This window comes from Peromyscus eremicus, chromosome 4 (genome assembly GCF_949786415.1).
Source record: "Peromyscus eremicus chromosome 4, PerEre_H2_v1, whole genome shotgun sequence".
Taxonomy (NCBI): Eukaryota; Metazoa; Chordata; class Mammalia; order Rodentia; family Cricetidae; genus Peromyscus; species Peromyscus eremicus.
In genome coordinates, this window is record NC_081419.1 from 31,618,699 (window position 1) to 31,635,231 (window position 16,533).

Genomic DNA, 16,533 nt, shown 5'->3' on the forward strand with positions numbered 1-16,533 from the left:
AGCTCTGTTCCCATAGTCAGGGAGGCTGGAATTAGGGAAGCAGAGTCACCGAGAGAAGGAAGAAAGAAAATCTACAGAAATTGGACTAGGAGAAAATTGAGTGTTCTGCTCCATATAACTTGTATAGGATGAAATCCTAGGTAGTTGGCTAGTAACAATTTCTAGGGGGAAAACGTACCAGGATTGTTGCAAAATAATCCCCAGATAATTGTTTCAAAGGGTCAGGAGTCATTAATGTAAAGTGATCCCTTCAGTCAGAGAAAACTCAAGCTTAGGACATTCAGGAGATGCCTGGATGTTGAAAGAGGAGCTGAGTCTAAGAATGGGCCCCATTTGAGACCAGCTTTCAAGGAGCCTGAGGATAAACTTTGGCCAAGTGAGCAACTGCCTGTTAAAACAAGTTTGATGTTCCACAAAGGAACACAAGAAGTGAACATCACTAATATAATTGCAATGTAAATCTAACGGTCATGCAAGGAAGATATGACAGTAACAGATGTGAGCACAGGGACGTTGAATAACTTGTAGTGAGTGATTGCTGGAGGGCACTGGTTAGGCTGACCTGCATGTTATATGAAAAGACAAGAGATTTCTTTCTACAACCCAATGGAAATGTGCTAATGACAAGAGAAGTGGTTAAGGCAAATACCCTGTCAATGCAACAGTGAGGAACTGTTGTTTTCCAGTTGGGAGTTTCAGATTGTTGGCTGGTTGTTGGGGTGGTCTTAGGTAAGACCCCTCTAATAACAAAATTATTCATACAGCCAACACCTTGTTTTTGCACATGGCTTTGTGTGCTTCAGTTTACTACTTCGCTGGAGAGTGTTAGATGTGTGTATTATTCTTTTGTACATGCTTCAGAGAAAGAAGTAACACTAAGCTTTTGGTTTTCTTAATTGTAGTTGTGTCTATTAATCTCTTCTCTGCCTGCTTTTTCAGGAAGCTCACATGAATTAAATGTGATAAAGTCTGTAGAATAACTTGGCTATAATGCATACTGTGTAATTCTAATTCTACTAACATCTTGCACTTCCCTTGAGCTTCTTATACACCACAAGGAGATGAAAGTCAAATGCCAATCCTGTTACAGAACACAGGCAACTGACTGAGGTGTATGTGAAAGGTCCAGTCGTAATCTGTATCCCAGTCACAGAATTCCAGAGCTATTACTCTGAAAATGTCTGGCAACTGCAACACTGACCATTTAAGGGTCTCTTGAGAACATTAAGGGTTACCTAGTATATTTTCTGGATTCAGTCTTATTTCACACATTTATTCTGGTATATTCCACATGTGTGTACAACGTATACATTCTTTCTAATACAACATCCTTTTGTATCATAGAATCTAGCAGAATAATTGGGAAATAGTTACTTCATTGAATCTTTTTTTTTCTTTAAAGAGTAAATGTATAGATTTATTTCCCATTAAAAGCTACAGGAATATCCCTGTGATTTCTGGCATTTCCTCTGTACATTTCCAGAATATAAATGAGAGGTAGAATGCTGATTTCAGTGTTTTTTTTAATTTATTATATAAAAGAAAAAAATGAATGCAGTTTTTGTACACATTTAAATTCCATAAAACAAATCCATAGAAATTAGGATACTGTATGCATGCACTCTGCATTTTCTTTGTTAAATGTCTTTGTTCACAAAAATAACACCACGTTTTTTTCTTTAAAGCTACTAAAGCAGAGGGAGAACAAAGCATGCAGCACGTATACATTTGCATAGTGTATTTTACCCAGCATGCCTTGGAGAACGCTACGCATACCTAGATAACAAAAATGAAAGGGACAAATTATTAAAATAAATAACAAAAGAAAAGTTATTTGACAAAGGCATTTTACCCCACCACATCAGCAGAGACATAGTAATAGCCTGGGGGTATCAACAGCCCTCAGAATAGGGGGAGTCTTTTTATATCATTTTGCCATAGTTACTTTAAGTATGTGTCCTATTAATAATGTTATTTTTGTTCCCTCCCACCACTTAAAAATACAGCTAATGGCTTTAACTTATGCTTGAAATAGTATCAATTACAAAACAAAACAAAGAATCCCTGCTTAATATTTTTTCCATGGGGACATTTTACTGATCTCTAACTTGAGGCTGGGGGAAAAAAACATAAACTTTCAAACATCCAAAGCCCAGAGGAGCCTGTGAGCTCACCTGTGTGCCGTTTGTTACCAAAGGAGGAGAAACAAGAACAGAAAATAGAGTAAAATAGTATGAGTCTTAACACAAAATAAAACTCATATGTTTTATATAACGGAGTAAAATAAGGAAATTACACTCACAGATTGAAGGCTATGAAATAAATTGCTGGAAAATATCAAGCAGCAAAGTTACAAAGGTGAGAGATGAAGTAGATGTGATAAAACACAGAACCAAATCTACACACTTCTAAAAACAGGACTGCCAAATTTAACAGGGGGTTTTGTTGTTTGTGCTATAAGAACACATGTGCTTCTTCCTCCTCAATCTATTTTCATTTATTGGCAAAATATATATATATATATATATTATAATTTTGTACTGTACAATATATATTTTTGCTACATTATTTTTCTACTGCTAATGCAGAAGTAACAACATAGATTTATTTTGGCAATAAAATGCTTTCATTTTAATAACATCCCAGAAAATATTGTAAGGCATATGAAAAATAGTATGCAACAATATAGCGTTAATGACCCCGCATCTGTAATACCCCTGTGCACACGGAATTCACACTGGTTTCGGTGGTGTGAAGTGGCTTACAAGCAGGGCGAGAAAGGCCCCTGCATAAATATAGACAGAGCCATTTGTTGGGAGATTTAAGTGTTCAAAATATAACCCCAAATGCTTGAAAAGCTAGAGACCGGCTATTTTCAGCTCTCAGTTCTCATTTTAACTCTTTATAAGTTTCACATGAGGAAGAATTAGTGTATTCTCTAAACTATTATAAATTCATCGGTAACATTTTCTTCCATCTCTCTGTGAACATTTTACATCCACCAAAAAAGAAAGTTTCATGAAAAATTATAGATCCCCAAAGCTCAGCATTATTCCCTCTTATTTATATGTATTTATAGCAAGTAGGAGTTACAGCCCTTAATTAAGATTATCTGATGAGATACTTTTTAGTCTCCTCATAATACACCTTCATTACTTGCAGCATTTTGGTATTAAATGATCCACAAGTAGATAAAAACATTGCTGTCAGAGGATGCATTTCATTGGAGAAACGTTCTTTTAACACAAGAGGAAACCTTGAAGAGTCATTTTTGAATGCTGGAGCTATCTGCCCATATAAGCCAGTTTTACTATTTTGATTAACTAGATTACTTAACAAAAAGTTATTCTGAAGTCCTCTAACAGCTCTTAGTTGACTGGTTTAATCATCATTGTCATTTAAAAGAGAAGGACTGTTGTTTGCCCCATAGACACTGCTGGAGTAAGTAACCTAGTTAACATTTACAGTGTTGACACTGTTTAAAGGTATAGGGACTAATAAAACAGATTTTTACTACATAATTTCCTGTAAAGTTTTCACTCATGGTTATTCAAGTTTTATATAACTAAAAACTGTAACATTGTCATGAAAGACAAAGGCAAATGTAAAGGAATAAGGGTTACATAAGCATTTATTTGAAACATTGATATGAAGTTTGTTTCAATTACATGGGAGTTTTAGACAATGCAGATCCACACCCAGTAAGTGGCTACAGCATACCCTCGGTGCCCACACAAGTCAAGGATCAACCAACTCTGCCTTTAAATAGCAAGTCTGGATTTCTCTTCCTCAGACCTTGAACTGTAGACTACACTTTGCACACAGAGGTAGTTCCTTTCAGTTTGCTTTGTTTCTTAGGATGGCTTCTTGTTAAATTAAACTCACTTCCTGATAAGCCGTGAATCCATTCCAAGAAAACCTTACTGACATGGAAGAAATGAAATCATGGTGAGAGCATTTGAAAACCATGTAAAAGTCTAAAGGGCAGGCAGAGTTTAAACTTTTAAACACTTAACTGTAGCACTGTTGGCAGAACAGACACTCCATCACCAGGACTTTTCCCTTCAGAGACAGTTTTCTCTACAGAAGAGGTAGTATACATATCATTAGAGAGGGCAATTTGTATGGTGGTATTGTGACCTTTTGTTTTTTTAGCAAATAGCAAAATAAAATTATATAAGAAAATATACTAGCTTGCAAATTAAGGTTGCCTAGAAACATTCTTAAGTGACATACTGTCTCAGTATTTGGGGATATGTTCATTTAAAGAGCTGAAGATTGTGAGCTACCTTTTGCCACAATTTCCTCATCTTGGTTCCCTTTTTACTTCCCCGTTCTCTATTATGAAATTTAAGGCCCCCCAACAAAAGACAAGTTCAAGTATGCAGGTATGAAAAGAGGTTAACGTTCTAAAAATACATTTTTGCAAACAACAATAATAATTGGAGTAAATAACACATTATTTAAAGTGGAACTAATAGTTGTCTCAATTTGTTTCAGACTTCAAAATTCATTCCATTAAGGATGAAATGCAATGATTTGTATAGTCACACAACTGAAACTCTTCTTAGGAAAGACCATGCGTCAAATTGCTAACAATCCAAATCTTCTCCCCTTTAGAGCTATAGAAAGATGAGAGCGAATCATCAGTCATTTATAAACACCACTACACGTTGTTTTAAGTGTTAGCATAAACAAGGTAACAGTGTTGATTATAATATTGGAGTGACACTATAGTCTTGGAAATAAGCACAAGGACCCACAAATTGCATTTCTTCCTTTTCCAGGACCGCATTTCCACATTGTTGGATGAGTCTGCATTAGTACATATCATAAAAAAAAAAGTCACAGAATTCTAACATGGTTTATTCTATAAGTGAAAACAGCTTCAAATGATAAAGAAATATTTCTCCTGCTTGTCATCATTTGCCATTTTGAGTGAAATGAATTAAAACAAAGTACTTATAACATGTATTTCCTAGAGGTTCTTGGTATGCTGGGCAAAAATAAAACTTTTTATTTAGTATATATCTGGAGTTTAGTCATTTATAGAAGCAACTCTGAGCCTTTAAAAAGAAAGGAAGAGTCATATCTCTTCTTCCTTTGGAGGAGAGACACTTATTAGAAGAGGAAGATGAAAGAAAGATATGCTAAGTTAAAGTGAAATAGTAAATACACCCATCAAAAATATGCATTTTTTTACCCTTTCCAACATTATTAGCTTTTGAATAGGACTGCAAAGCAAAATAGGTATGAACTTTTGGTGGCAAGTGATAGGGGAGTTTTGTGCACAGATGAAATGGGCCTCCCTCTTTCAGCAGGACATGGAAGGGCAAAGGGGGGGGGGGGCGGGGAGAAAGGCTGGAGAGGCCTGAAGAACAAGTGACTCTTCAAAGTGGAGAGAAATGGTACCCTTGTTGACTAGGAAATATATGTAAATGCTGTTACAGCTACCCGCCATAAAATATAAATATCTTAAAGTAGTTAAATGACCAAATTGCTAATGCTACTGCAGAAAAAGCTGAACAGCAGTCTATTCTAAATTTATACACCCAAGTGCACTCTCTGCAATTAAATGCTTTAATGCGCACAGACAAGAAACCAGTAAAGCATACAGGAAAATGTTTGTCTAATGTTTTCTTTCTCATGCAAATATGTGCTATACATGTAATAAATATAGTTTGTTTGCTGGAAAATGCTCTTCTGTGCTCTAACAAAGTATTCAGTAATGGAAGATTATATGCTTATTAAAGAGCCCAGTGAATATAGCTCTCTTAAAAGTCTTAACAGAAAATCCTGTAAGCCTCGCTAGATGACGGAAGAGCTTCACAAGCCAGTATCATACGTTAGCTTGTCCATTGTACTGAGCCCATGTTTAAATGTATCAAATGTTTGAGATGACTTACAAAATTTCAGGCAGCCTCATTGTCAGGTAAGCAGGGTCATAACGGGTTGCACATACAGTCAGGACAAGGGGAGGGCACATGAGGGTGATGGGATTCAAGATCTGAATAACTGATCAAGACTAGGAAACTTTTCCTCTCAATCAGGAAAATGAATGAACTGGTACATAGTTTTGAGGGCCCAGGTCTTGAAATTTTGGAGAAAAATAACAATACAAAATGAATTATACTCGTTTTCAAAAATTGACTTCAAGGCATTAGTAGAAAGAGACCTTTATGTCTAGCTCCAATTGGGGTTTTAGAAAACACATGCACTGTGTCATTTTAGAAACAAGTCCTTTCATAAAGACAATTGTTTCTTGTACAAAAGAGTCAATTTCAATAATTTCTTGGATTAAAGTCTTCTTTAATCTTTAGGATATGGGTCACCCATTCCATAAACACACTCATTGGAAATCGAAAGGCTGTTCACTAGCAATGAAACACAGCAGTCTGTCATCTCTCTAAGGCCCTGCATTAAAAGTGCCTTACTTTTGGTGAACAAATATATTCTGAATCTGTCAGGGTTTTGTTTTGTTTTTCTGCAAGATTTTAATTCAGTGTCTTAACTTTTCCCAATTAGTTTTCCTTGTGAAAATATAACTTTCAGTACCTGATTTGATTATGTCCATGAAAAACAAACAAACAAAAAGTTGTTAATTTGATTTAAAAACTGTGGTGTAGTGCTAAACCATTCTTTATGTTTAAAGACAGAGACTGAGTGAAGTTAGGGAAAGACATCAGCCGTGCTGGCAGAATTCCTGAGCCAGTGTCAGTGCGCAGTGGGATGGATGACTTCCTCTGGCCCCAGAAAGGTCTGGCCCTGTCTCTGTCGTCTGACTTCAGATGTGTGTGGTTGTGCGCAGACTGATTACAGAAGAAATGACTCCTCATTTCCCATTTCCTATAACTGGCCACGCTTGGGTTTCTCTTTACTATTCTCATTGCTGATAAACTTGCCCTCCTGATTTTGTCAGCTTCAAACTGGCTAACAGTACTGACTGAACAGAAAGCAAAATACCTGGAATACAACAGCTGTATCAGGAAAAATACAAATATTAAAATCTGAGGCAATTATATAATTTCTGCATTAAGATTTCTGAGATTTTTTTTTTGGCACTATCAATACATTTGGTAGGTTTGAAAAGCCATTCTGGCAACGTTAACATATTATTTAAATGTTTATACATTCCAACTTGAAGTGTAAATTTAGCTTCCAGCAAATAAATACCACAGCTGGTTTGGGGTTTCTATTGGTATTTCGATTTTCTTATTGGGTATTTTTTTCCTGATTTTTCAATTGATTTCAACATGCTCAAGTAGACTTTCCAGTCAATTCACCCAAATTCCAACAGGAATTGGTTTATAAATTGGTTCCAACTGGAACTGGTCATTTGGAATTTCCTACACGGGAAATTATTTTATATGTGCCTTGATAAGTACCCTAAGTTACAAATTGATGTGTCTAAACTCTATGAAGAAAACAAAATGTACTGTTATCATGTAAATGTAACACTTAAAAATGCCTATATGATTGGGCATCTAATACCCGTCTAGACTCCAGGGCATAATGTACTTTGATTTAATTCTTGCCCCTTAAATCAAATGGCAGCAGCCCACCCACACAGCAGATACTGTGCTGTGCTTGCCAAATTAAGATGATCGGTTTATCCTAGCAGTGCGATGGTAAATTGTCGACAGATGAGGGTTTCCGTGTGTTTGCTTCGGCAGCCTCAAAGCCTATGTCGGGAGTCATGGCTGTATCCCCCAGGTGAGCCTCGGTTCCTATGGGGTTTGTAAGTGTCCTGGTATGAGTCGGGGTAATCTTCTTCCACCAGAGGGTAGTGATCTCGGCTGTGCTGGGAGCTGGAAGACAAGCGGTTCCTACTCTTACGAGCCCTCTCGTTGTGGTAATTCTCGTCAGAGGTCATTAAGCTTCGTCTTTCAATGGGAGAATTCTCCGTAGAATGGTTGCTGTGCCTCATTCGCTGACTCTAAAAATACCAGATGGTTCACTGGTTAGAGAAAGTCCACTTCGTTCATCTAAACAGTTAGTACATGTGCAATAACAGGGTCTGTAAAACGGATGCTAACTGTCTGACCTAATAAGGCATTTGATACATAAATGTTCTGCTTGGAGTACCTGGTCTTTTTCTTTGGGATACACCATACACAGATGCTTCACTACTGATACTTACTGGGTGTAAGTATATGATGCTGAATGACTATGCTTTCTCTTGAAACACAGAACTGTTTTAGTGTTAAATGGAGCATAATCTATTTAGATAAGCTTAATAATTCTCTCCTATTGCAAAAAAAGAGGATTATTTTATTATTGGGAAATAAAATTTAGAATAAGATCTATAATTTGGTTCCTTTCATGAATTCATAAAAAATCTTTTTCCTTCTTAAAGTCACACATTTTACACTTGCTTCATGTTGCTCTAGATTGATGTTCCTTATAGCTTAAAAAAATTACTGAAATTACTATCTGTACTATCCATTAAATAATGCATTTATTTCTGTATCTGACATGGAGGTGAAACTTTCAGCAATATTCTTTCCAAAGGAATACACAGCACTGTGGAGCCAGCTAATTCAGGCCTTTATATACTCTTGCTTTCTTAACTGAGTTCTGCAAAAATAATAGTCAGATATAAACCAAATTCTTTCAACATTATTAACTGAAATTAACATCTTAAGGCAGTTATTTCATGGTCCAGAATATGTCATCTGACTTTCTTCTCTCACTTTAGGAACACCTGTCTGTCTGTGTCTACCAGCTTAGGTAGGTCACATGGATTAGAGACAGGAACCTGATGCAACTCAGGGTCAGGTACATCACTTTCACAGAGAAGGGAACTTATTCAGTGGGTCAGAGATCATGCCATCAAACACCTATGGTTACTAGGAGAAGTAGGCCACAGGATAAGGGGCACCACATCAGCTCATTAATGACGCTGGGAGAGCTACTGTAGGTGGGCAGTCGTAGGGCTATGTGTTATAAACAAAGTGCAACATTAGCTCGCCCAACACTACAAAGTTTACTGAATCGCTCATCCATTCCCTTTACTGCCAGCCAGAGCCAGCCAAAGCCAATGGGAATGTTACTCTGAGACAGGCACACAGGGAGGCAAACAAGGCAAGAAACAGCGCTGGTACATGCAGACACGCTGAACGTTACCATCGTCCATTTCCCATATCATTTCTAGCCTCAAAAGAAACTCATTTATATGGCCGGTTTTCTGCTTACAGAGGTGCTGTCTGCAGTAGAGTAATGTAGTTATAATAGCATTTCAGAGAGTGCCATTTAGCTTAGAGTTAACTCCACAAAATCTTCAATGATGACTATCATTATAACCCATTAAAACAAAACCAGTCATGTTGCCAAGAGGCTCATTTGACTGCATGTTCCTCAGCTTGGGGTTTGGATCCATTCCAGCTGCTTGATAAATGGTAAATAATAATTAATGCAGAAAGGCAGGGCTCATCTTGTATCACAATGCCCCTAGCCTGCACCATCTAGTTCTGACTGAAGCAGCAGAGCAGCAGAAAGAGACCAGCTCTGACTTTCTCTGACTTATCCCCAGATTCCCTATGCTGACCAAGGCAGGCCCCTAGATACCCCTGGAAACTCAGGGATCTGTCACCATTTCCAAATCTGCTCACCCGTTCTGTTTGTACAAGGTGGGGGGAGGCAGGTTCAGCAGCTTGTGGACCAAGAATAGTTAAAGGCAGCCAAGAGGCCCATCTATCCTGATGTATCTTGCTTAGCTGTCCATGGTGCCATGCAGAAGTTGTGAACAATTACACCGACTCGATATGAAGTCTACCAGAGATGAACTGATCCAAGTAAAATTCATGATCAATTCATAGCAAAACTGTCCAGAAAGGGAAACTGTGGGGAGGGCAGGCTTTGTCAGTGACAGGTCAGGATCAGTGTAAGGTTTAGTTTTTCTTCTTTAATTAAAACAAATTTTAAGGTTTATTTATTTTCTAAGTATAAATTTTTTGCCTGCCTGTATGTCTGTGTACCACATGTGTGCCAGGTGCCCATGGAGGTAAGATAGCCTGGAACTGAAGTTACAGATGGTTGTGAGCCACCATGTGGGTGCTGGGAACTGAACCAGGGTCCTCTGCTAGAGCAGAAAGCATTCCTCACTGCTGAGCCATCTCTCCAGCCCCACAGTGTTTTAAAAATACTATGTCCTTTTCTCATGCTTCTTCAGATTAGGAACAATCGGAGTCTTCATCTTAATTATCTATTGGATCCTAAAAATAAGGTTGCAAAAGTTATAAGACAAACAAACAAAAACGCAGTACCTGTAATCCAGAGATTGCTGTGGGATATGGTGAAAGGGCTGTGGAGCCCACATTCCTCCCCAGTAATGGGGTCATGGGGGTGCTACTGCTTGTGTGGGTGGCACGCCAATATGCCTCCAAGTACTCGCCCAGATGCTCACAGGCATCCTCAAGCTGATTCTCATCTAATATAACATCAAACATTTCCTGCAGATTATAAGAAAATCCGTCATATTTCCACTGTAGGTTTTACTGAAAACTCCACTTAAGGCAGATGTAGCATTCCTTATATATAATAGCAACTATTAAATATTTGGATCTTGCGGTAGTTTGAATGTAATTGGCCCCCATGATCTCATAGGAGGTGTGGCTTTGTGGAAGTGGGTGTGGCCTTGTTGGAGGAAGTATGTCACTGTGGGGGGTAGGCTTTGAGGTTTCCTATGCTCAGGATACTGCCTAGTGTCTCAGTAGACTCCCTATGGCCTGCATATCAAGATGTAGCCAGCACCATGTCTGCCTGCACACCACCATGCTCCCCACCGTGATGATAATGAACTGAACCTCTGAAACTGTAAGCAAGCCGCCCCAATGGAATGTTTTCCTTGTGAGAGTTGCCATGGTCATGGTGTCTCTTCATAGCAATAAAAACCCTAAGACAGATCTTTCCTGATTTAAAGAGAAGATGAACAAACATGGCAGTACTGAGTAATGTGAAAATATACACATATCCACATTTTTGTCCATATATTCCTGTACAGCTGGATTCCACCAATTTCAACATACAAAGGAAACAAGTTAATGATGATGCTAAAAAGAGATTTCTGAAAGTGACAGGAGCCATGACCATGCCCTTGAAATAAGTATTATCACGGTAACTGTGTTGAAGGTAATAACAAGTACATAGTTCATTTTCAGAATGCTCATGAAAATGATTTTCTCTGTCGCATGATAAAACAGTAAGGAAAGAAAGTTTGGGCCTGACACTAGAGAAGAGCCACAATGGCCACTGCCATTGCAGATTGTTCTGTCAACTGGTTAGGAGCAGGATCATTTAACTGGGGAAGGAAGGAACCACACAAGAAGCATTTGATGTCCACGTTTATGTCAGTGAGAACTTTGCTCAACATTTACCTAAAAATGGGAAGCAGTTTTTATTCCCCCCAAGAGTAGAATGGTTCTTCTATTATGGCAGTGTGACCGGGAATAAAAAAAGGATATATCCAATACATAGACTGTTGAGAGAAAGGCAGAAGACCTTGGTGCCTCACCAAGAGAAAGCCATTCTAGGGTGAAGTGCGAGCACACCCTGTAGAAGCAGAGGGTGGTGGTGAACCTTCCTTCTCCGACACCTTCCCCACATTCCCCTGGTTTTATGAATTCATTTTACCAAAATAAGAACTTCCAGTCATAAGCCAAATGCATAGTTCCTGCCACCAGCATTGACATTGCTGGGGGAGATTAGGGGCAACCTGAAGACATGGAGGTGGTGGTGTCCCAGCTGATTCATTCTCCTCAGTGCTCAGAACAAAGGAGTCGTGAAGCTGTCATCACTATGGGAACTATCTCGTCTCCAGCGTTTAGTATTCCTTTAGTTTTGATGCTGAGGTTTGAACCCATGAACTCAGGAAAGCTAAACACATACTCTCGCAGCCTACTGTTAATGCTCATCGAATCAACCTTGACAGCAAATTAGTGCCTAAACTGGAAAGCAATTTGAAGGCCCTTATCATGGAACTTTGAAAGCTAGTGACTTCAGTCCACACTGACTCATTTGAGAAGACTCAACCAGGTCAACTTAGTAGAAAAATGCTCCCCAAGAACACTTATCAACAGAAATTTCAATGCACATTTCATTCACTCATACAACATTTACTCAGCATTTATTTTGTTCCAGGATGTGTAGGCATTTGGCGGCAAAGAAGTCTGACTCCACCCTGTCCTTGAGAATCATACATACCATCTGGGGGGAGAGACAAGCCTTGAAGTACCCAAACGCTTAATAATCCATGTCACACTGAGTCCAATTCAGAACTATGCAGAAACCAAGCAAGTTAAGTTTGGGGCTGTGGCTTAAAGTTCTCTTACCTACAAAGAGGTCTAGAGAGACTTGCTGAACTTATCAGGAAGGGGAAATGGTATGTAAAATAATTCTGTACGGAGAGGAAAGCCAATAAAACAGGTAAAGAAGATGCTGTGGCCCACAAGACACAGAGCACCTAGTACCTAGAGCTTTGGTTGTCAGAAACCCTCCCTGTAAATGTCACTTCCCACTAAGAAAACCAAAGAACTTCTCTCTCTTGCCTTCAAGAACCTCCTCCTCTGGAGCAAGTCACAGGCGAGACCCGAGACCCGTCCTTGATGCTCTGACCGACAGGGTTTCTGCGGTGCTGCCTTGGGCAGAGCAGGAACAGCTACAGCCCCAAAGCACCCCAGGCTCTAAGGACAGCACTGGAAGGAGGACAGGGGGCAGTGCTCACCGAAGGGCCCCCCTCAGCTCGACCAGCTCCACTGTTCCACATGTTCTGTGATTTAGAGCCTGTTCTTACTATTGTTGTTGATAATCACTGTACAAATTGGATCGCACAGGTCTCAATCATTATAGTATGGGCTTGTTTATTCCCAACAAGACATTAAAGATCCTTTCTTGGACTGGAACAATTCTAACAATGTGTGCGACTCTCTCTCTCTCTCTCTCTCTCTCTCTCTCTCTCTCTCTCTCTCTCTCTCTCGTGTGTGTGTGTGTGTGTGTGTGTGTGTGTGTGTGTGTTGCCATACCTAGAACTCAGGACCATCCACATATTAGTCAAATGCTCTTGACTAATCTTGAGCTACATCCCAATACAAATAGTTTTTTGACAGAGGTAATAAGAATGTAATAGTGGAAAAAAGACAGTTTGTTCCATAACTAGTCAACAAAATTGGATATGCTTATGCAGAAGAATAAAACTGGATCCTTTTCTCTCACCACACAAGAAACCTAATTCAAAATGGATTAAAGATCTACCTAACTCTTAAGCCTGAGACCATGAAATGACTATATGAAAATAAGGGAAATTCTTTAAGACATTAATACAGGCAAGAAAAAAATCATATAGGAATCTAAATACACAGGCAACAAAAGTCAAAATAGGCAAATGAGCTCACATCACAGTAAGAAATGCCAGCACAAGAAAAGAGACAAGAGGATTAAGAGACGACCTACAGGTAAGGGGAGATACCTGCAAATGGAGCACCGCACGCTGACGCTCAGAATACAGGAGGAACTGAAAAAGAGGAAGATCAAAATCCAAACACTCTAGTTTTAAAACAGGCTAAAGAACTACTCAGACACCTCTTAAAATGGAACCCACAAATGGCCAACAGGCACATGGCAAACGACCACGTTCCCTAATCACAGGCGAGATGCGATCAAACTACAGTGAGTGTGGTGTGTTGCCTCAAGCCTCCAGTCCCAGGTCATACAAAGCTACGGCTGAAGAATCACACGTTTGAGTTCCGCCAGGCAAACCTTAGGCCAGCTGAGGTTACAGAATGAGACCTTGTCTATAAACAAACCAACCAAGGGCCGGAGACACAGCTCTGCACCAAAGCATTTGCCTAGCATTTCCTAGGCTTGGGTTTGATTCTTAACAAACAACACAACAACAAAAAAAAATAACATTTCACTCCAGTTAGAATGGTTATTATCAAAATATAAGACATAATGGAAACTCTTACACACTCTTGGTGAGAATGGACAGTAGTGCAGTCATTATGGAAAAAACAAAACAAAACAAAAAACACCAAGATTCCTCATAAAACTAAAAGTGGAAGTACCACATGATCTGAGATGAAGTATTTATGTCTAAAAGGGACTTGCACCCTCAAGATCACTGCAGCACCATTCACAATAACCAAAATACAGAACCAACCTAGATGCCCCATATTAAATATGTGGGTAAAGAAAATGCAGTCCAATTACATAATAGAATGCTTCTCAGATGTGATACAGACGGGATGACTAGAGAAGCTGTCTTGAGTGAAAGGCGGCAGATGCAGCAAGACACACCTTCTCATTTACGGATGAAAACCAAGACGTCAACCCTGCAGAAGTGCTGAATAGAACAGAAGGCAGGGGGACGGAAAAGATTTGGGGAAATACAGACAAATCGAGAAGGACTTTCAGGAACAGGGAAGGGTGATGAGAGAATGGGGGGTAGTCCCAGGTTGCAGAAGGGTGGGTGAATGTGTGCAATGCACAGCATATTGATGAATGGAGTGAACCTCATTAATCTGTACAATTAATATCTGATACATAAAATCAAAATAACTTAAAAAGTAAAGCTCAAAACCAGACTGCAAGGTGCTAAGTGAGGTGTACATGTACTTGGCTGTTCCCCATTACACTGTCACTATGGAAACCACAATCAGCACACAGTTAATTACAAGGAATTTTAATAAAGTGCTTCCCTTTGCCAATGGGTAGAATTTGCACACATCAGCACAGGGCTGTTTACTTAAGCCTGATCAGATCTTGCAAACTGCTTCTCTTATGGCTAAATGGTGGCTATAAAGTATAAAGGATTGTTTGAAGCTGCTCCTAGGCTTTCAAAAGCACAGCGAAAGCAAATTTCACCTTCTGAATGACACTGACGTATGTACTTACTTCTGACTGGGAGAATCTGAGACTATGTGTCTTGACGGGTTTTTTTTTTCTCTTTAGGAAATAACACAGCTGAATAGAGCAACATACTAGAAAGACAGCAGGAGGGGGATTTTTTTAAAAGTATACAAACTCAAAGAGAAATTCAGCGTGAAGCAATTCAACGGATTCTGCAAACCAGCTTTGCTACATTTTAAAATGAATATAAAAGTCTTGTCTAGTCAGCTGCTTCCCATGCAGTGCAGGAAGCCCTAAGCATGGAAAGAGATGGAGAGTTACTTAGTCAGCAACGTCCCAGGCAGTGAAGAGTTTGCCCCTCTCCTATCATGCCTGTGCTAAGAGCCCATGATAAAAAGGAACAGAGCAGTTCCAGAGAGCTGCCAGGCTGAATACCTGCGGCATTCCAGGATGGAGCCCTTTCTACAGCTGAGGCCTGTGGGATCCATGCAGCTGCTAAAGAAAGCAAATACCAAGTGAGCAGAGGAGTCGGAGCATCAGGAACAGGGGTGCAGGGCAGCTGTTTTCTGGATATGCACGTTCAGAAAGACTGACTGAGAACAGAAGCACTGGGATTTCTAGGTAGTGGAAACAGGCCCGCCATACACCCAGCGCTTGACAAAGAGCAAGGCTGGGGAGAGAGAGGAAACTGTGAAGGGTTTTGATGTTTAAAAGACTCCTAAGTCCTGCCCCACCTCCCTTGTTAAGGAGTTTCATCGGGGACTGAGCACTGCCTGCAGGGGCTGTCTGCGATGAAGCCGGAGAAGGAGCAAACTGAAGTGGGCACTCCAGTTTTTACAAAAGAAACAGTAGTGTTCTCGTCCTATATGAGGAATGGAGTAAATTCCATTTGTTTATGTTCTTTTGGGAGGGAAAACATACAGAGAATGACTAGTAAATTTTCTTTAATGGCTACAAAATACAAACTACTCGTGTATCTTGTCCAACGTGTTTATTCAGGGAATTGTAACTTACTATTTTTAATGCAAAGCTTAAAAACCTTAGAAACTAATTATGCAGTTAGTTTTACTTCCCTTTAATTTTAAATTTAATTCCTCACTTTATGTGTATGAGTGTTTTGCCTGCATGTATGCATACTTGGTGCCCAAGGAGATCAGAAGGCATCATCAGATCCCCTGGAACTGGAGTTACAGACGGTTGTGAGCTCCCTTGTGGGTTCTGGAAGTCAAACCCAGGTCCACTAGAAGAGCAGCCAGTGCTCTTAACTGGCTCTTAAGCTGGGCCATAGTGGTGCACGCCTTTAACCCCAGCACTCAGGAGGCTGAGGCAGACAGATCTCTGTGAGTTGGAGGCCAGCCTGACTACAGAGTGAGTTCCAGGACAGCTAGGGCTGTTATACTGAGAAACCCTGCCTCAAAAACCCAAAACCAAAAAGAAAAAGAAAAAAGAAAAGGAAAAAAAAGATGGTTCACTATTGACTTTTAGCTATGCAGATTATATGTGTACAAACTCCATGAGTTATATTTTGCTTTTATTTATTTGTTGTATATAGATACAGCCTCATGTGCAGTATCTTTCCTATTTCTAAGAGGGAGCAGTCAACACTAGGGATCTGTACACCTCCATTTCTTTGGAACTATTATATAGAGAGCCCCTAAAGTGCCACCATTTAAGAAGAATGACCAGCAA

At 39.5% G+C, this 16,533-nt stretch overlaps 1 protein-coding gene across 2 annotated transcripts in view; it reads right to left on the minus strand.

Moving 5' to 3' along the window:
• Positions 1 to 5,350: 5,350 nt before the first annotated feature.
• Cacnb4 (calcium voltage-gated channel auxiliary subunit beta 4) overlaps positions 5,351 to 16,533 on the minus strand; it is a 267,754-nt gene continuing 256,571 nt past the window's right edge. For both annotated transcript variants that reach the window (XM_059260465.1, XM_059260466.1), the window contains 2 exons: positions 10,266 to 10,451; positions 5,351 to 7,936 (listed from right to left, as the gene is read on the minus strand). In XM_059260465.1, coding sequence (XP_059116448.1) covers positions 7,676 to 7,936; positions 10,266 to 10,451 — 447 coding nt within the window. In that variant the 3' untranslated portion in view covers positions 5,351 to 7,675. The remainder of the gene's footprint in view (positions 7,937 to 10,265; positions 10,452 to 16,533) is intronic.